The sequence below is a fragment of the Strix uralensis genome, chromosome 8 (assembly GCF_047716275.1).
Source record: "Strix uralensis isolate ZFMK-TIS-50842 chromosome 8, bStrUra1, whole genome shotgun sequence".
Taxonomy (NCBI): Eukaryota; Metazoa; Chordata; class Aves; order Strigiformes; family Strigidae; genus Strix; species Strix uralensis.
This window is the reverse complement of record NC_133979.1, coordinates 8,884,168-8,905,761: the sequence shown is the minus strand read 5'-3', so window position 1 is coordinate 8,905,761 and position 21,594 is coordinate 8,884,168. Positions and strand designations below refer to the sequence as shown.

General features: G+C 37.8%; 1 protein-coding gene across 4 annotated transcripts in view; it reads right to left on the bottom strand.

Moving 5' to 3' along the window:
* The window catches only part of BEND5 (BEN domain containing 5), a 970,982-nt gene that overhangs the window by 352,856 nt on the left and 596,532 nt on the right, over window positions 1–21,594 (bottom strand). For 3 of the 4 annotated variants that reach the window (XM_074876089.1, XM_074876088.1, XM_074876090.1), the window contains 3 exons: window positions 17,059–17,207; window positions 12,453–12,666; window positions 8,333–8,531 (listed from right to left, as the gene is read on the bottom strand). The exons of the other annotated variant lie outside the window; for it this stretch is intronic. In XM_074876089.1, the coding sequence (XP_074732190.1) occupies window positions 8,371–8,531; window positions 12,453–12,666; window positions 17,059–17,207 (524 nt within the window). In that variant the 3' untranslated portion in view covers window positions 8,333–8,370. Of the gene's footprint in view, window positions 1–8,332; window positions 8,532–12,452; window positions 12,667–17,058; window positions 17,208–21,594 lie in introns of those variants that run through there. 4 annotated transcript variants of the gene reach the window in all.

Sequence of the window (21,594 nt, the reverse complement as noted above, 5' to 3'; positions counted from 1 at the left end):
ATCAACCAAGAAAACTCCATAACTATCTTGAAGATGATACAAAATTTAACAATAGTAAAATGACTGTGGCTTCCCGTTCTTCTAAGTTTTATTACTTCAGTGTCCTCTCTTCTGCGAAACCCTGCTCACCTGTTACTGTTTGCAGCCCAGTTTGACACCATCACCCACCTGCCCGGCTGAGGTATGAATACATGAATAAGCAGGTTGGCAAGCAGGAAGAACATGCTCTGTCTCGTTGTTGGCACACATATAGTACCAAGTTAAAGAGGAAAGTGTATTAAATACTCATTTTAAGAACGATATTTTCATAAGAGAGTTATGCTTAATAATACAGTAAAAAGGGAATTACACTGGGACATCAAGTGGTCAAGCATCAATTAAATATCAGTTTTTTCTACAGAGGCAAATTGTTTGCCCCACAAAATGAAATTACAGCTATTATATATGACATTCTAACACAGTGACATGCATCCCAAAACATGAGATTGTATCACATTAACTAAACCAATCTTGTATTTAAAAGAAAATCAAGAACTCCATAGAAAGTATTTCCATAAAAATAAAATGAATTTGAGTAGATGTAAAGGAAAAATATTACAAAAATGAGTCACAACCTAGAAAATGCATGGTAGTAGAAGACTGAAGACATCCAGTCTATCGAGATGTCCATAAGGTGGGGAAATACTGAGGCAAGATATTCAGACAGACAAATCAAGAACCAGGAATTAGAAGTTAAGCCAGAGAAATTCACAGAGAAGTAAGGCACAAGTTGAGCAGCAAGGGTGGTTACCCACTGGAATAAACTACAAAAGGAAAAGATGGATTTAACACTTTGGATGCTTTTTCAAGACTGCTTGTTTTTTTGAGCAGCATGCTGCGGTCCAGCCCAGGTTTCTCTTCAAAGGAGCAACCAAGCAAAGCTTTTCGACATCTTCTGCAGGGGACCACTCCATCTCATCAAATGACCCACCAGCAGATGCACCACAGCCTGCAGTCTTTCCACCCATCTTTAGGCACGTAACTAGTCAGCTAAGAACATCCTTCTCAAGAGCCGTACTTAGATCACAGAATTTTGAAATATCTCTTTCTTCTTAAGACCAACAGGTGTCTGTTTTTTATACAGTAAATGGAAAAAGGTAGTCCCAGAAGGCAATTTAAAGTCATAAATCCGTATAATCTGTCAAAGTGCCTAATGTTTTCCATTGCTCATCCAAAGGAAATGACAATCCAAACCTAGGCACTGCAATTAGGTGGGAAACTTCCAGGCCACTGAGTCTCTGAAAAAGCAGGGGATACTCTGTTTTGAGAAATGAATATTTTTAAGAGATAGTGCTGAAAAATCTACTTATTCCATTTCACCACTTCAAGACCTTCATATAAGAGTAAAATTTTCTTTGCCACAATCTATGCTTTGGCGCAGCAAGAAAAAAAGAGAAAATGCTGCTGTGTGAAGTCCCTGAACTGCAAAGTCTGCCTTACGGTGACAGCAGTACTACCAGATCTCCTAAGGAAATGCTCTAGCTCTGTGTCACTTATCTCCAAGAATAACAAGCAGGTATTTCACTTCAGAACCCTGCTGACAACTTGCAAGGCAGGAATTGTGAAACGCTTCTGTCTCCTTACCTTTAAGGCAAACACAGAAGACTGCCTCCCACTTGCAGAAGGAACAGAAATGAAAAAGGCAACAAGGAATACCAGGAAAACAGACAGGGCTGGCTAACACCAGGAAAATTATCAATTTGTGGATCTACGTGGCATAGACAGATTGATACAGAATAATGGTACATTTGTAAACATACAGCTGTGTGAGTGCGCTAGAGGTCCCTGGCTGCAGAACAAAACGCTGATTATTCTACTTGTTAAATTCTTGGCGCGTAAGAGTGATTGGACTTTTTTAATTAATAGAATTTCTCACTGATTGAAACCTTAAATGCCAGTCAAACTGCTTGAGATTTTGCTGTTTGGCTACTGATTTCATTTAAATCGCATGTGTTAATTCTCTGTGGGAAGGTGAAAAGGCCTACATGACCCCTCCACAACCTGTTCCTAGGCTTCCTGTACCGTCAGACATCAGGTCCTCCTCCATTATTTGGTTGCTGCTGAGGGGATCTCAGTTACTTTTTAAGTTTAGGAGAGCCACAGAGTGGAAGCTGCGCATGTTTACCCATGTGGCAATAAACAACCTTTGTTGCCTTTAGGGGACCATACTTAAAGAAAAGACAACACTCTACGTTGTCCTGCCCTATCCTAAAAAGGAGGGTGGTTCCTTGCACTGTGCTCCAAAGCAGAGGTGATGCTACATCACCACCTTTACCCCTGCTTAGACCCAAATTCTACACTGTGAATTGCTTATTCCTGCAAGGATGTACAGTGAAATGCAGAACTTACAGTGCACATTGGTCCTGGAAGGATGAAAGTGACCTTGCAAATGCAAAGAAACCAGCAAGTGTCAAAGCATTTTAATATACAGTTCAGGAAAAAAATGTAAAATGCTACTTTCAGGAGTTTTAGGTTTTCATGATCTAAGACTCTTCAAGGAACGGAAACATAGAAGGTTAACTTGGAGACAGATGCTTTGCCCCATTCACCTCCAATCTTGCTTGTTTTGAGAACCAGTCTCTAAAGGTGCCTCCATAAATCCTGCAGAGGACTCCATATGGAAAGGGAAGACCATGGTGCATCTGGCTCACAGATGCAAAATGTCCAAATGGACTAGTTTCAAGTATCAGTGGGCTAATATCCCAACTTAAACATGGAGAAAGATGTCTTCCATAAAACTTGTACTCTGCTAATACAAGAAAAATGGAAAACACGTGAAAATACATTATTTTTTAAAAAACTAAACTCCAATTCAATAAGATTTACACAAACATTTGTGAAGACTTTAAAGATATATTTGAGTATGAAAGAAAGAATACCACACTCTCCTATGTAAGCTTTTTCATTCATCTGAGTCTCATGTGGAAGGGGCTAGTACCAGTGTGATATGGCACTATCAAGACACGTTCCCTCTACTGCTGTCCCAGTACGTCCTTCACATTCAGTGGGGTGAACACCAAAGGGTGTTCACAGCCAATTCTTCCAATAATCAGCCTATCTCATGAAACCTACATCTTTCTCCATTCTAAAAGCATGAAAGCCCATGCTAACTATAAAGGATACACACACACCAACAAGTATAATTTCTTATCATATTTCACAGGACTTCTAGCTTTTATCATACTGTAACAATTGCTAAGTCACCCTCAGCCTACTCCTCTCTTGGGTGCTCAGTAACTTTTCAGTGACTCTTGAATTTCAAATCACTAAAGACTAAAATTTAATATGAAAGTAGATAGCCTGATGCATTAAACGCATATACTAATAAAGAGTTTAGTTCCGTTAAGGTTTTACCATCAATAAACAAGGAACATAAAGTTGCTATTCTGCTAAATGTGGAGGAAATAATTTCCTTTGTAGAAGAGTTTTTCTAGTCAGAAGGCAGCACAGAAAAAAATCCTTCAGGCTCAGCTTCTTCCTCTCCCCCCACACTCACTTTCACCTCTGTTCTGACCCTGACACATGTAACTTTTGATGTCACAGGTGACGTATTTTCCTCTTTATGGTAAACAAATGATGTCACAACCACAGGACTGATTTCGCTGCAGGACTGAACAAGCGGGTATCTGATGCACAGAATGAAAGTTATTGTTCAAACATAAATAGCAGAAATAATTGCAAAAGTAAAGTAAATGAACAGCCAAGTAAATTAATTCCTTTATGAATCACTGTTCCTCTTCTCCAAGTCCAAATGATTCTCCTTTCCTCTTTAGGAAGCCCAAGGGGATGAAAAAGTGTCCAAGATGGTGAAATTAAAAATTAGCTACCGAGCATGAAACATGCAATGATTGCACTTCATAACATTTTTATTGCCTCAGTGTTGTATGAATCACTTCACAGTTCCACACTGTTACGATGAAAAAAATGACACCAATAAAGTCTAAGCAATCGATGTTATGACTTCATCAATCCGAGATGGAAGGCATGCACAGAACGACAAATATTTTCAAGAATACTGAGAAAACTACCACCTCATTCTGAAGAAGCCCAAGTTTCATCTTTGTATCTTTGTGAAAAATAGTCATTCTCACACCAAGATGGAATATTGAAATAATCCTCAGTACAGCTCCACTTGACACAACCTTGCTTTCACTTTCAGAAACCCACCAAATCTGGGTTTCTCGAGTTAGGAATGCAGCTAACGCACAGTGAGGCTACAGCTAATACAGAATGTTCCCAATTCAGAACATTCTCACTCCTTTGAGGTTTTGCATCAAAATAGTATTATTTTAACAATGACCCGCACTTAGCTTTATTTTTCAAAAGTCTACAGATTCTGGAAGTATAAAGTTGAATTATCTTTACAATTTCACTAAATCCAAAAAAGTTCAATTTATTGCTACTTAAAACTTCCAAGAGGACAATAATCTATGCTTAAGACAACAAAGCACCACTGTTGTAATCTGTCAGATACAAGATCAAAGATACAGTGCAAAGAAGTGACCTCCCACAGGAAGATTGTACCTTCTCTTGACAGTCATGCTCAATAACTAACCAAATGCAACCTTAAATTCCTTCTACTTACAGTTCAACTTTGACATGACTAAATAAGTATTTTACTCTGGCTGTATTAAAAAAAATAAATCTCCCATCTCTATAAAGCATCACTAAATCCAAACCTGTTCTGTAACAACAGAACCTAACAATTTTTTTTTTTTTCCTAACAAATACTAGCCGTCTTTTTTTAATTGAGTCGCTAGACATCTTGACTCAGGTATTAAAATCTCTGGTAGGATTCTTACCTTTAATATAATAGCTCATTTCCCTTATAAAATCATTAATAGAAAATAAAGCCCTTTTTGTTAACTCTAATCTTGCTTTCTTGCAAGTGTGCCAGAGGCACTTTAATATGGATCAGGTCATGAATATCACAAATTACAGCAGCAATGTGTGGCAACAAAGGATCAGATTATTCATATAACAGTAATATCTTCTCCCTTCTTTGATAAAAAAAAGTAGTAAACAGTATGCATTGATCTCAGGATGAAAATTCAGTTTCTCTTATATCTGTGTTTTTCTGATACTTACAAATCCAGGTTAACAGTATGAAGTAACAGCACAGCACAAACCTTAGAATGACTAATGAGGGAGGGGTATTACAGGGTGTAATAAAACCTACTCCATTTTATGTCAGAATTCTCTCCCATTTCACATGATGTACAGGTATGAAGTTAAGCTAGAGCAGGAAAAAGTTAGTAGGTGCTATTTTCGCATAAAGTCTCCTATGGTAGATTCATGGCAGATGCATTATGAACAAAGCAAAACTATGTACAGGCAGGCACAAATATGGAAGAATTAATGTACCAACGAGAACGGCACTGGCCATAAATTCAGTATAACAAAGTGAAATGAAATTCGCAGTTAATTCATACATCAGTATTGCAATGCAGAAACGCACACCCCATTAAAGTTTGTATTTTTCTTGGGTAATGCTGGAACACACAACAACTGTAGCCTATTTCCCTATGTGAAACGGACACGCTGGGAAAAACTTCTAGTTTTCACAGAGGTTCATGGGGAGGGAAAAGACAAGAATAATGACTGAATGTAAGTGTAAAGATGCTATTCCTGCACACCTGTTAACCACTGCAGAGCCCTCTGCACATTGCCTTACAACTACAGTGTGCAAAAGAGGCTTATTATTAGCAAAAACTTATTTCCAGAAATCCAAAGATTTAGTTCAAGTTATAATACAATGAAGAGAAACATTGCCTTTAATATGACCTATTCCTTTACCATAACTCAACACAGCTTCAGGTGACATATCAAATGGCAGTTGCCCAGTCCAAAGGACACAGTATCGGCTCCCCCCCAATGCTACACTTCAAAGGGAACTGAACCCTTTTGTGCCACTCAAATACTCTTGTTGAACTCCGCAAAAATCTGTCTGTTGGGCTGATAGAAACTCCAGGAAGAAACGAATGAAGGCTTCCAAGGTACCTTCCCCAAAGAGAACATTTAAGTTCTTCAGCAGTATGCAGCATTCACATCTGATAGGACAAGTGTCTCAAGGAGAAGCCTTAGAAAGACGATGCTGGTGGAGACTTAGAATCTCTGATTTTTGGGGCCAGGCTGGAGTCCTAACTCTAATTAAATTCTAATCTGCTTTTCCCAGGTTTCATAAAATGCTGTCTCAAATAGGCTTATCTTCTAAGAAGAGCAGCATGATCTTCTCATTAAAGAATCTGTTACAATGAAAACACATTAGCACCAAAGACATAGAAGACTGAAGAAATTATGGACATTTTCCCCAAAACTAGTGGATTGCCCTAGTATCACTTAAAAAAAATTGTACATTCACAAGTCTGCTTGAAACGTGGGAACTTGCTGTTTAAGTGTTTCTTCAATGTTATCTCTATTTTGTTCTTTAATTAATAAAAGGATACATGCACTGACATTATAAACACTAATTTGCTATTTAGCATCCCAAATTAGGAAGCATAAACATTTATGCACTTCATTAAACACTACCTAAGAACACTTTGAGATTAACAGGAGACAAGCTAGACTGTTAAATGCAATTTCAGGGCAGACATAAGACACCGTAAAAAGACACTCCGCCTCTTCCCGTCCCTTGCTATGAATGCTCCCTGGCTCCATCCTATTGGCACCAGCTCTTATGAAATGAACCTTGGAAAACAGGGAGATCTGACACATCCGCGTGAACACAAGTGCCAGTTTAAGGGACGGGACAGGAATGCAGGGACATGAGCCACAAAAGTGGGGCGTACCTGTTTGGCAGCACAGCATACTTAGATTGGCACCAGCCAATCATGAAATTGCACTTTAGGAAGCATAAAACAAATACTCATGCCCTGAATTAGGACATCATTCAAGCACGTGTGGTGTACAGGGAGAGACAACATGGTGTTTTTCTCCATCTCTCCCAAAACAGGCACTGCAGTTCTTGCACACACACCCTCCCCCCATCACCCTTCCCCTCTTTCTTCCACCCACCCCAGCCCTTTAGAGAATCCTTGTATTGCTCCTTTCCAAATTTTCTACAGTCTACTTAACGTTAAGAGTATACCAGTGCTACAGGAAGATGATAAGAAATGGTAAGTCTTTCAAAACTACAGGAAGCAGAATTGCAGTGGCAAAAAGAAACAAATGCTGACACTCAGGAACAGACAGCCCGAAAGGTAGATAATCACGTCTGCGTGCGTCAAGTAAATGGAAGGTGAGCCAAAATCATGAATATAACAAATCCTCAAAATTGATCAGTCCAGGCCCTAAATTATCTCTACAAACCTTATTCTCAAAATCCTTTGTGAAACAAGACTTCAGGTCTTTTTCTTTCACTTACAGACAATAAGGTATAATGCAGACAACAAATTATCCCTTAAACATTGCAGCGCAAGTCTAACTTCAATGTAGAAAATTACTTTTATTTTTAATTTAAATTTGTGCTGAAAGTGTCCATTGTTAAAACTATGGACTCAGACAAAACAGTACTAAATTTTCTATTATACATAATCTTGCCATAGTGTGGCAATCTTTAAATCATTTGAAAATATAAATACACTAAAAATATAGTGTTTCAAGAACAGTAATATGGACATTCTGAAGAGTTTTGTATCATAACCAGAAATCTGAGAAGTGCCTTGGTGCCTGAAAAAGAACTGCTTTTAGATTTATTTTTTTTTTAAATAAATTATCATGATTTTACAACTTACAGCTTTGGATTATTTGTTGTTTGGGTTTTTTTAAACTCTGATGGCAATGGTGATCTATCTACAAGATAATAAGTGAAAAAGAAGCGTTCTCTGTATGTTTTTGACCAAATATATTGTTAGAGATCGAAACAAAGATTTATAAAAACAAACGATTAAAATTTCAGTTCAGAAAAACACTTTGTAAAATACAATAAAACCCTTTTCAATAGCAAAGTGGATTTTGTACAGTTCTTCCTTTAAGCAGATGTTTACTGCAGTCTAGATCCACTAACTCCAGTAAAACAAAATGTAAGCAAAATGGGTTGGTGTTCGCAGAATTACAACCTCTATACAGAACTGCAGGTAACATACTGCAACTCACTGGAAAAACCTTGGAAAATTCACGGTTTCATTGTGAGTGGACTTACAATATATCTTACATTATTTAAAAGCAGGTTACACCATAGAAAGGTTTATGACAGAACCGCTCAAAAAATGAATCAGTTATAGAAGGAGAGTAATGCTTCAAGTCAGCTTCTCCCATCAGCAAAAATGCCACACAAATCAAAAAACAACACTTAAGTAAAACACTAAGACTTTATTAAAAATCCAAAATTTATTGCAAATTGTACTTTGCACTTTCCCTCCTTTCTTCATTTTTACATGATTTATTGATATCCATGATTTTTTCACAGATGTACTTGTTGACTTTGGAGAGTCTCTGTGCAATTTCAGTTTCATCCACAGTTTCTTGTGCTATTCTATCATACAAACATTCTGGGGAGAAAAAAAAAAAAGGAAAGAGCCATTAGGATATTTTCAGAAAAGAATATAGCCCTGTGTTGGGCTAACTACTCAAGAGACAGCACTTCGTAAGCATTGTGTATATTTGTTGCAAGACAACAGAAGCTTTCATTGATTCACTGGCTATCTTGTTAAAGTCAAGATTTTTCACCAGGCTTGAATCTTTGGCATGACCAAGTTCCAGTCATGCTGTGACACCATTAATAGGATTTCTATACAGAAACAAGGCTAAATCCAACCTTTTACAATGTCAGTCTTGCCTGCCTAACTCTTGTATTTGTCCGTATCTCCACAGCAGATTTAGGAGTTTTTCCCAGGTGAACAGTCTCACGAGAAAGAACTGTTGTTACCTACAGTTCCCTGTGAGTCACTCCTACCTTCACACCTTCAAGACAGTAAGTAAACGATAATGGTTAGGAAGAGAAGCAGTAACCAGTAGGAAAAGACATTAACCGATTTATTTTATTTTTTAAATTTGTTCAATATACATTAATGTCTGCATCTTTATCGGACACGCTGTCCCTGGGCATATTTCGCTTTTATTAGTGGATTATTCAGGGCAAGAGCCATCTTCTTGCATGTTTGGTCAATACACTTTGTGAACTTAACTGGAATACAAAAAGCAAGCAATAGTAATAACTGCAAAAGCAATGAGGCAATGAAAGTTGAGAGAATTCTGCTTCACAGAATTGGTAGTTCAGTGCCAGAATCCTGCAGAGGTTACTGAAATCAGAGGTGGTGCAACACACCCGACTCCTTAGTGACAGGCAGGTTTTGGGTTTTTTGTTTTCATAACCAGAAGAATGTATTTTGTTGCGTAGGCTTCCCAGATTGGTTAAACAAACTCTGTTCTGCTTTGCCTAGTAATCTATTCCAGTAGCCGTTTATTGCTTCATATACAAAAAGCCATAGAGATTATCACTTAATTAACATGGTTTACAACATTTCTAACACATCATATTAAAAAGTTATGAAAATTAACTACTATGCATGCTTTATAGTTCATTTTGAAACCTCTCAGAAGTTTTATAAAAGGTTATTTTACATTAACAAGGTTTATAACAGTGCTCATGCATCACACTTTTTATAATTTCTTTATTACATACTACACAGTAGGGATTTTTAAGAAGTTAGAGATATCAGACACATTAACAACTAATGCTGTCATTCAAAAATCTATTTTAAATAATTTAGTCTGTGTACACAGAATGATGAGAACATCAAAAACAACGTGAATTTTATGTTGAAAGATGTACTGAATATGAAATAAATAATATTAATCAGCATGCAGCCTGATAGCTGAAATGCTGATCATCACTTAACTATGATTTGAAATACAACACTTAAGAGGAAGCACATCAGTGAGAACCTGAAGAAACCCAGTGTGTTTGTAGGACATAAGCTTGTACTACAACAGTCTCAGGAATACTCCCAGGTTGCGGCAGATAAACCTAGTAAGATGAACTTCCAGTAGAAGACAGGCTATATTATTAGTTTAGCCACAACGCCAAGCAAAGAATCACTTGATGGAAATAATTCATCAGCTGTAATTCTTAAAGTCAGTGTGACCCATACAGTTCCATGATCATCAGAGCTTTTCCTCTTCCATCTCTTCCATTTCTATGAGGGGCTGCAGAAATAGTAGTTTAGCAGTCACATAAGGATGCTGGCTTATGGGCTCCAAAGAGTGATTTGGGGGTTCTGCTGCTTCTTTCTCTTTTGGCTTTAGAGAATTGTACAGATATCCCTTCCTACTTCTGACTGGACCAAAGATTCAAGTAGACCTCAAAGACTAACAAGGAGCTTTACTTTTTCTGCGATGCCTGATCCAAATTATTAGCTACATAAACTCTAACTTCCTCGCATTTCACTATTTGTCCACTTGCTACTGACTTTTTATTTTCTTCTCCATAGCAATTTCTTATTTGATCACTTCCAGCTTTCCAGGAAACACTGCTGGCATGACAGGGCAAGACCTGCTAACATTGACGCAAACACAAAGGACACAACGATGTGGAAAATCATGGTTATGTGCTACCCAGCACCACTGATACAGGAAGCCTGTCTGCCACCACCTAAAATACTGGCCATGCAGTTTAACTAGTTCAAGAGGAGATTGTACAGTCTTGAGTCTAACAAAAAGGGAGTCAAAGACAAGGTGAAAGAAACACTGGAAAGAGGAACATGGAAAACCAGGGTGTGGAACAGTGGAATTCAAATGAGGGTTGAGGCTGGAAGCAGAACTATAACAGAAAACACAGAAAAACGAGGAAATAAGGAAGAGCTGAATTGCTGGCGAATGTAAAGGTATGGAAGAAAAGAAAGGGAAAGGCCCCATCTGCCTCTCACCTCGTACCTGTTGGAGCATACTCCCAAACTCACTGTAGTCAAAGCAAGGGGTGTTAGAAGAAAACTATCATTCAAATGGTTCAAGCAACACAGAGTAGTCCTGACTGAAGCAGAAGAGGAAATTCTCACATAAGCAACCTCACCAGCAGCGCTGAGCAGCATCAGCCTCCAGCAGGGAAACCAGAAAGCTCTTTGCAACAGGCCAGTGAAAAATAACCCCTTTTTACTGCATGCTTGTAAATGCACATCTGGGTAACCAATTCTGTTTCCCATTAGGAAGGGTAGCCACAGCCACAGAGTGGAGTCCTTACATGGCCAGTACATCATTACTTTGCTACATGCGTTAGGACCGTACCAAAAGGTCCAAGCCAGAACTAGAAAATCAGCATGGAACAGCTTGCACTTTCACCTATATTCTTGAAGCAGATTAGTAAAAAAAAAACCCAAGTCTTTTACTCATTTCTTACAAACTAAGATAGATGACAGTATGAAGATCAGTTTCCAACTTTTCCCCACACAACACAGACACAGATACACACACACACACACTCTCTCATAGAGGAATCATATTTCTTACTTCCAAAACGTGGTACTTGCAAGGCAAATTACAACAGCTCTTAAAAGAGTTCATAGTGAAGAGCACATAGCAACTAAGAACAGGAAATGCAGAATAATGAAGCTCAAACAAAAAGGGAGATTTATTTCAGCCCTACTGCAATTTAGTATGGACACAAAACCCAAAAATCCAATTTCAGTATGTATTCCATGAGGAACCAACTCAGTTCTGACTTAAAAAGAAGCCTGAAATACCAAGAGAGACAGAAATGAATGCAAAACACAAGCATGATGATACAAGGGGACTGAAATTCACTATTCATTTTAAATAAAGGAGAAGGCCTTCTCTCTCTCAAAGTACTACATACATGGACTCAGGCTTGCAGTTACTGAAAGTGTCATTCCAATTTTTCCTGCCAGATAGGTCAGCGATTTACACTTCCTGTTCAAATTCCAATTCAAGTGCAACAATTAATTTTTACTATTTCCATTTTCTCCATTTAAATGGGTAAAACTATTCTTTCTTGCCTCTGAAGGTATGCGTATTTTTATAGTCACAGCTATAATGGCTTCTGTGCCTCATGCCAGGGTTGGTTATATTCTGGATGAAAGGATGTGGTAAAGCTACTCTCAGGCTTGTTAAAAGGAATATATGCATTTAAAAAAAATCATAATGTTATAAATGAATTCCAGAACAACGTGTTGTTCTCCAGGCTCAGAGTCCTGTCCTGCAAGTGGTTTAAAGTCATGATCTTCTTGAACCTTACTGAAGTCAATGTACAACTCTTCAGCTGTGAAGGCCTGCACTGTGCACGGCTATTGCAATGTGTTTTACTTTTCCTAGATACGTATGCGCTTCACAATGCAATAGCAATCTGAATTACAGTTTTTAATCAGTTAATTTTATATGAGCTGAAAAGAAGCATCTTTCAACTCAGTGATTAATGGTTAAACTCCAAAGCAGGAAGCAAAAGTTTTCAAATAACCTACCTCTGACAATGCTTAATTTGTGAGGTGAGAGAGGTGGCTTGGGAACGGCATCTTTCTTTTTTTTGGTTGCAACTCCTGTGACACTTCTGTTCTTGAGAACATCTGTTCCCCAAATCATAACCGCTAGATTTTTTGTATACTTTGAATCTCCTTGTGTTACTTGCAGCTGGTGCCATTTCTCCTCATCTACCCAAATTCCACTGCCAAGATGGACCTAGAAGGTAGTAATAATAACAACTTATCTATGGTATGTAGCACACAACAGTATCCAAGTGCTGTAGGAACATTAATATTAGGTACTATAATAACAGTAATTAGGGCTGAACAAATCCATTTTGCCTAATTCTGAAACTTCTCCAACTTTGTGGGTCAGGGAGTTTGAGTCAACCTCTTATATAATGTAGTTCCTTTTAGTAATCAGTTCTTCTTACTCTCTGCTTTCCCCCCACCGCACAGCCTACCTCCTGAAAGACTATGGTCAGGAACAGAGATAGAAGAAGGAAACAGTAAACACATCCAGTATTATAAAGGTATGCACAGCATATAAAACAAGCAGTTGCACCAGCCTAATTCAGGAGCAAGATGAAATGTTGTTTTTAATACGAAAGCTTCCCTTTGGCTGAAACAGACTTTACCCAAAGCATATTTCGGAGGCAGTAGAGAGGGAAATACCTCCTAAATTGTATCCTGTACCTGCTGGCAAAATTCAGCCTGATTGTTTAAAGTAACTAGAAAGGGAGAAGGGATTTTGAGAGCTCCAATTTCAATATAAGCCAAGAGAGTTTGGAAGCTTTGTAAAACTTCAATTCTATCATGAAGTTTGCCTATCACGTACAATCAATCTATCCAGGTGAAAACTGTTTTGTGGTAAGGCAATGGCCCATTGCTGCATCATAAACTTTCCACTGACCAGACAATGAGGGGTAGAAGTATTTCACTGAAAAGTAAAGCAGGATAATATGGGTTTGGGAAAAATGCAGTGTGAAGCCATTGTAGAGTCTCCAAAAGGAAGCTGCTCAAATCTAGTTGTGCTTATCAGTCTTGCTCAGCATTGACTATGCTGGGTTGACTCCCACAGAGCTACACCATATCTCCACCCCAAGACTCCCAGCGCTCCAGACTGAAGATGAATGCAGGATGAGAATCCAAGTACCATCCTTAGGCTGCCACTATGTACGTTGAGCTGACAGTCCTAATAACCAGGACACTGTCAAGCAACAGCAAGGAAAATAACTCCACTAGTAATCAGCACGGGTCTGACATGAGTGCAACCAGGATGCAAGCGCTGGCCCTGTGTGGAACTGTGGAGAATACTTTGTACCTTGCATGTCTCTGCTCCTAATTCCTGGAGTACAGTGCAGACAGCTGAACTACCTCTGCACGCAGAAAGCTCTGTTCACCTGGTGATGAACTTCATTCGGTTGGACCCACACTTGCTCATCATCCATAACAAACTAATGCGTGACCTAGCTATTCTAATCACTGATAAAATATGCATCTATTGTTATATCCAAAATTTAGGTTTCAGAAAAATCTGATCAAATGGATGTTCCTTCTGTAACACTAACACTTTAATGAAAACTTACTGCCTCCTCACAATTTAAAAAAAAAAATCCCATGAACAAAATTCTATGGCAAAACGATATCTTGGTTTTTCCTGTTTTACTCCTTTCATGTGGCGTTACATAAACTGTGCCTGCTACCCATACAGATCTGAACAGTTTCACATAAGTCCCATTAAACGCAATGAAAATTGGTCAAAGCTACTGTAAAATTTTATATACCCATAATTTTACTGCCTGTATTCAACCAAATACCACTTCTCCTTTAAATGGAAACCTGCTTTAATTATTAATGAGGGCTATAACCCGAAGAAATTTTTTATTACGACAGCATCCTTCAAAAGCAAGTAGTTGTTTAAAAACTTAAATAGAAAAATATGAATGGTTTGGCTACCAGCTATGTTATAAAAAACAAATGAAAAGTCTAACTTCCTCAAAGCATAAAACCATAAAACAAGCTGCCTCTCCTGCAGAATATTCTACGCTAAAGGGATTCTAAGCAGCTTTTCACAAGTCTGCATGGTATTTAGATTTCATAATGGACAGAAATGGAACTAGTAATAACCACAACATGAACACCCCTTTTTTTCTTTCCTTTTCTGTTGTCAAGACTCTTCATGATGGCTTTAAAAAAATTCATACTAATTTGGTGCTCTCTACATATTTTGCAAGACAACTTCGATCAGTGAGCAGTCTGCGCTCAGAAAACAATCACATTACAGTTTTAATTCAGTTGTTTTGATCTTAGAAAAGTTATCTGTAAAAATTAGTATAAGTTACTTAAAAGTAACTAAGATCAGGAATGTTGTGACATGACAAATTTTCGATGTCTGTAGTACATTAGTTGAAGAGACTGCTGTATTTGATCAAAAATCTGATTCCCTTCTGCCAAAATTAGTTTGTCTTTGCTAAAGATTGTTAGTCTCTTAAGCTACTACGTTATTCATTAGTTTGAAGTTACTTAAAAGAAAACAACAAGTTACAACAACTATTTTTAATATTTATGTTTCAGACAGTTCATCTCTTCTCTGAACATGCATCATTTATTAAAAAAGGTTATTACTGGTACGAAACACCTATGGTAACAGCAACTACATGACAGACAGCCACAGCCACAGCAATCTTATGTCTCCCTTTTTCTATTTCTAGCACTGTTACGGCAAGGAATTTAATCTGTCCATGTCTCAGTTTACCTCTCTGTAAAACAGGCTCGGTACTGTTTCCTATTACCCCCAAAGCTATGGGAAGCTTACTGTACTCCAGATTCAGAAGCCATTTCCTTCTTGCTGGAAGAAGTGCCCCATGGGCCAGACCCTTGGCTTGATGAAATCAATGGGAACTTTACCCCCAATTTCAGCAACTGCAGGATCAACCTTCAAGCACAATGCAACAGAAACAACAGCAAATTCAAAGCACTGCTCACCACTGTAACTGTGCTAACATGTGCCTCAGAAGATGAACTCTTTTTTTCTCTTTTTTTTTTTTTCTTTTCTTTTCCTTTCTTTAGATGAATGCCATAGGCTCTTTTTCAGTAACTCTGTTCTCCCTCTGGAGGGGAGAGATTTATCTGCTTTGAAAGAATCCTACTAAGATCAAATCCAATGCCACAAAGGGCAGATTTCTAAAAAAGTATTTCAACTACTCTAGTATGTCAATAAAGGAATAATGAAAAAAAGGCATAAATAAGGAAAACTGAAAAAAACAACCCTCCAACACTCTAAAAACATTATGAGTTCACATTTCTGGCATCTGAGCTGGCTGAAGCCTCAGTAAGTAGGCAAACAAAAACCCAAATTACAACAAGAAACTTAGAGATATTAATATCTGTAAAGACAAAGAAAACTTAAGCAACAGAAGTGCCAAGAAGCTGACAGGTGAAATAAAGGTGCAGGAAAAGCTGCATCCAAATACTAAAGTACGTGCCCTATCCCACAGACCTTAAGTGGAAAAAAAAGCAGGTAAACAAAACTCTCACAGCAATATATGCTAAGCTTTCATTGCACAAATATACACAAAATATACAAGCAAGTGACATGTTAAATGTCTTAGGCAAGAAAAGCTATCTGAACCAAATACCTGTCAAACTGCTAAGATTATACTATTTTTCACATACATTTTGTCCTCAACAATTATGTCGAATTCATCTTCAAGAATGACAGACCCTTGTGCAGTCACTCTTATAACACAGATCTGAAAATGCAGTATTTGATGCTATGCCATCAGTAATTCCACTGTATGCCAAAACTGAAATGGACATTTCCTCCTTGAAGTTTCTCAGATTATGGCACCAAATGCATACATATCCTAAGAAACAGGATCTGCATAGGCAATTCTGAAGGACACAGTTTTGTAAAAGAAATATAATGTTCATTTAATGATAATGACAAGAGCTATAAAAGCAGGCCTCGGTAGATGAGCGGACAATGTGTTAAACGTGCTGAAGTCTGAAAACTACCAGTCAGGTTCTGGCAAACTGTAGCTAGATGGTATTTCACCAACTTTATAAAAGTAGCACTACATCAGCTCAATTCAGTGGCAATGCTCCTACCAGATTCAAGGGAGCTTATTTTCATTCCAGGGTTCATAATTATCTACTGGACTCCAATTCAACCAAAACAGGGAATTTTCTCTGCAATATGACTACAGCACATTAAAAACATTAAAGGCCTTCTAGGAAAAAGTATTTCTGTTAAACAGACTAATGAAGCTTTATAATGTGGGTTACTGACTTTGGTCTATATTTGGTGGATTTTTGTATGTCACCAGTTGAGGACTATGCCAATTTACTTGTGCATGTATATTTAATAGTTATATTCCTTGTGTTGCACAGCACTCAATGTTCTCATCACTGAAGATAATTTTCTATGCTGTTCATATTTGTGTAATTTCATAATTTTCCTCAGCATATTAGCATACCTTTATGAAAACTGAGGAACTTTGTATAAGTTGCCACCATGCAAAACCCCAAAGATCATGAAAATTCCACAAGAAAATCACCTGATGGACATTTACAAATTATTCATGCTATATTTAATTTAAAATACCTTTCCATTCTCGAGAATATACTTGTCCATTACTGGAACAGGGGCAGGATAGTACGTTGATGTATTTGCTTCCTCACTGAAGGTCTTCTGTACCTCAGGTTCAGGCTCAATTGATTCTGGTTTTACTTTTTCAAGCTCAATGGCAGGTCCTAGACAGTTAAGAAAAGAGAGCTGTCTGCTATCCCAGAGAATATGAAATCAATCACTTCATCACCCATGGTTAGCATAAAATAACACATTAGTCATGTTCATTTTAAAGTTAGAGTCTAAACCAAAATCCTACTTCTGAATGTCAATAAATAAAAGCAGGAAATAACTCTGCTTTATAAACATTAAAATGTTTAATGTTAAATGTTTAATTTTATTCTTAAAGCATACGAACAATTACAGATATGGGTAAGATTGCTTCAATGCACACTATGGAAATTATGTTAAAATGACACTGAAATTATAAACCAAAAGCAACAATAGTAATCCTTCAAATAAGAATTACTATATAGTTGCATAGAAACCTGCATAATTTACTGTGATAATTACATAAATTATCCATATAGAATTACAAATTCTATAGAAATCTGAAATCTCTTTAGATGTAACAGAGGTATATTAAAATAGTGATGATCTACAGAAATGCTATAAAGGAAACAGGCTTAGGCTACTTATGCTAAAGTATCATGCATAGAGTATCCAAGGTTAAAAAAACAAACTACTTAAATTAGAATTTTGATTGTCCAATCCATCCAACACACTGATTTTTTATTTTTAATGTAATCAACAAAAATTAAGCACAGATTAAACAAGAGAATACTACTAAGGATATGTTTGAGGTTTCAAAAGAGGATAATTTTGTCAGTCATCAACTTTTCTTTTCCAGACCAAATTTATAAAGTGTTCCTAAAAAGACAAAACAAAGTAATTTGTGTACTGGATTTCATTATTCCATTCATTGCAGCGGTTACACCAGAAGTCTAGGAACAGGCTATGGCCCCAAGCCTATCATTGTCTCTTGATGTCTGTCTCTAGGATCACGAGAAGCTCCAGCAGTCACTGAAGTTCCACGCAGGAATGGTGGTTCATTAACACAGCAAGGCTGCCAGCTTAGACCCTGGACACCACAGTCATCAGCCACTTCCAAGAACTATAAGGATAAACTCACCCACTTGTAAGAACTATATTGCACCAGGCTGGTGCTGAGAGCGCTGCAGCACTCTGTAGCCCAACCTTGACATCTTCAACAAACGACAATTCAATAATCAGGTCACCGTCACGGTTCAGCATCCCTCCTCAGTGTTTGTGCACACAGACCAAGCCCTGAATTGATCTAGCTCTGCAAGTCAAGCTGGTACCAGAACTCACGTCTTGAGCCATGTATCTTAAATAGTTCCTGTACCTGGAACAAGCAAAGCATTCATTCCTCCTACTTTGTGCAGTTTCAGTTAGAGATTATTATACAGTGATATCAACATTTCCTCCATTGTCAGCATTTGACATTTATCCTATGGCTTATTCTACACCTACATAGCTAGCTAAATGCTCTCAGCTGACCGCCACTTGACGCTCAGCAACAGCTAGAAGTTGTCTCAGCAGCTCACACAATCCTATACCGCAGTGCCACCAACAAAAACGTCTTAAGAACCATATGCAATGCAAGCATGGTGCAAACAGAGGAATCACAAACAACATACCATTTGCATTATAATTTCATAGTAATCTTAATAAGCACCTCTACTACATGCATATACAATGGTACAGCCAAGAGAAACTAAACTTTCTAAACTTGAGACTGCTAAACTGATTCAGATTGGGGGTAAGACGCCCAAAGCCTGCACACATCTCGGTGGAGGCATACCTGAATAAGCAGATGCAGTGACATAATTGTCTGTGTGAACTCAAAGTAACATCTAAAAGATCACTTCTTAAGAACACATTCTTTAACAAAGTGCTGGTTTGTGTTTTCTTATACTTTGAAAGTCACTTTGAGGAAGATACCTAAGTAAAACCACCTTCTTCCTAGAATCTCTGGGAATTAATCTCAGTTGAAGCACTTACTAGTTGCTATTTGTAAGTTTTTTACTGTTTTGTTTATAGCCATTTATTGACACAGCTATGATTTGGTTTCTGGAATTCCCCAAGAAAAACAGCTGATTAAAGTCCACAATAACCATAGCTCTTAACAGGTCAGAAAAACCTCTATTGCAACTCATGCTTTACTACTCGTTTAGAAGTCACCAACAGAAAGCCTGTAAAATGTCTTCTTTTATATTCTACCATATTTTTTTCTTTCCAAACAGAAATCTGCTTCTAAGTGGTCTTCACAACTACTAAAGACTACATATTCAACTTGGCACGCTGTGAATTAGACATGCAACCACATGACTGCCTTACTACTAACAGGAGTTGTGTGCCCAATTTACCACACATCACATTAAAAAGGTTCCTCCTCTCTCTGTATCTCTCATGCTCCATGTCTTACTTTAAAGATGATGAATGGGACACACAAGAATATATGCCACTATCTAAAGGCTTAACAGGGATAGTACTTATGTAATAAGGATCATAAAAAAATAAAGACAATTCTCCAGAATGCAAAAGGGAAACAAATGTTTTATTGCAAGATCTTTCTCCTGCTGACTGTAAAGTTTCCACAATATCCGAGAGGCCAGCAACTTCAAATGCAGGATGAAGAGGTAGTAGACTTCCCTTCATCACCTCTTTTCCTCAAAAATGTGTATAAGGCTACATGCTACTCAAACTTAGTAAATAAACCACAACAAATTAACTGATAAAGCGGTCAATATGTATTTGTAAGCAAGCAAACTGTTTCTCCACATGGTCTACCAGAATTTGAATGAAAACAACAGGAGTCTGAGAAGTGACAATATTATCTATATGGTACTTCCTGTATTTGTACTTGATAGAAACCTTGGACTTTTTTTTTTACATCAAAAAGCCAAACAAATCTAGAAAAGATGAATAATAGTAATTCCTTACATGCGGTAAGACACAAATACCATTTCATTCTCCCTATCCTGGTGTCAGTCCCAAGACACTGTAAAGTGGATCACTGAAATTAAACTGGGATTGAAAATAATGACTTGGGGGCTGCGTGTGCATTGATGAATGAATGTTTATGAATGAAAGTGAATATACTCCCTGACTTTAGAGCAACACTAATTCTTTGCAGTACAACATGAAAATGCAGTATTTATCAGGAAGCAAACACCCAAACATTATCCATGATACAACTTCACTACTTCTGGCCATATACAACCATAGTAAACTGCACAGATCTTACCCTGGAGACAGCTATTTTTTTACTGAAATTCTTATCTTTTGCAATCCAAGGACTACTTAAAGTTAGCCCTACAAGGAAGAGTCTGTGATTTAATCCTCTAAATCACCTTACTCTGTTGATAAAAACAGGGCAAATGAGTGTGTTTTCAGGTGCAACAGAACAAAGATAAACTGCAAAGGCCTATGATCGCAGGGCTTCCTGATCCCAAAGCTGGCAAGAGAAAAGAGGCCTTGGCAGCACAATTCTTCTAGAAGCTCAGATGAGGGATACCGTAACCTCTTCCACAACAGTCATGACAATCCCCCACTGCTTTGGTCCCTAGTGCCCTGGTCAAATGCCTGTCTCCTCCAGGAAGGGATCTGTGGGGCAACAGCATATGAAAACCATAAAGAAGCTTCAGTATATCTGCATGGATCAGTAATGATTTCACTACTGTCACTTGCCACATCTGCTTTCAAGGCTCCTTTAAAACAAAGAGCAATTCAGTGTCACCATGTGGAAGATTAAGAACCTCACTCTTCCCACAAGAGTGGCTCAAGTTCAGTAGCAGAGATGAAGGCCTAGGTCTAAAGTAGAATACATTGACTGCTAGATGCTCACTGAAATCAACATATTGATGGGAAATTAGGAGACTGAATACTTGACTGAATGTTAGCTCAAGAGGCTGTTCTATATTTGATCTGCAAGTTTAAAATGGCAACAGGCACGCGTTTCCCACAGCTGCAATTCATCAGCACAAAACAGCTGTCATCTCATGCAAAGAAATCAGAAGTCTCTAAGGTGAAACAGAAATGCAATTAGTTTGCATTAAGTCCAGCCTGCTAGAAGTGCAGCGTAACATAAATTACATGTCATTTGAAACTCTAGGCTTAAGAGATTGCTGCAACAACCGAAGATGAATTCAGGATGTAATCTATTTTCTGAACAATTTTCACAGATTATTCGCATATCCAAACATACCTCATTTATGAGCTGGAAAAGTAAAGAAGACTAAAGAAGTCTTTACATATCTATTTCTTGATTAAAAGTAGCACTTTTTCATACTGTCATCAGACTCTCTAATTTATAATTTGCTGAAGATGTCTCCCTTTCTAATCACTCACAAATTTTGTATTGATCTTTCTAGAATCTGGTTGTTTCTCTACTGTGAATGAGGCTACAAGGAAAGGCAAGAGTTATCAGCTGTTAACACACTGAATCTTAGGAAACACACACCCTGCGAAGGACACAGTCCGCATGGC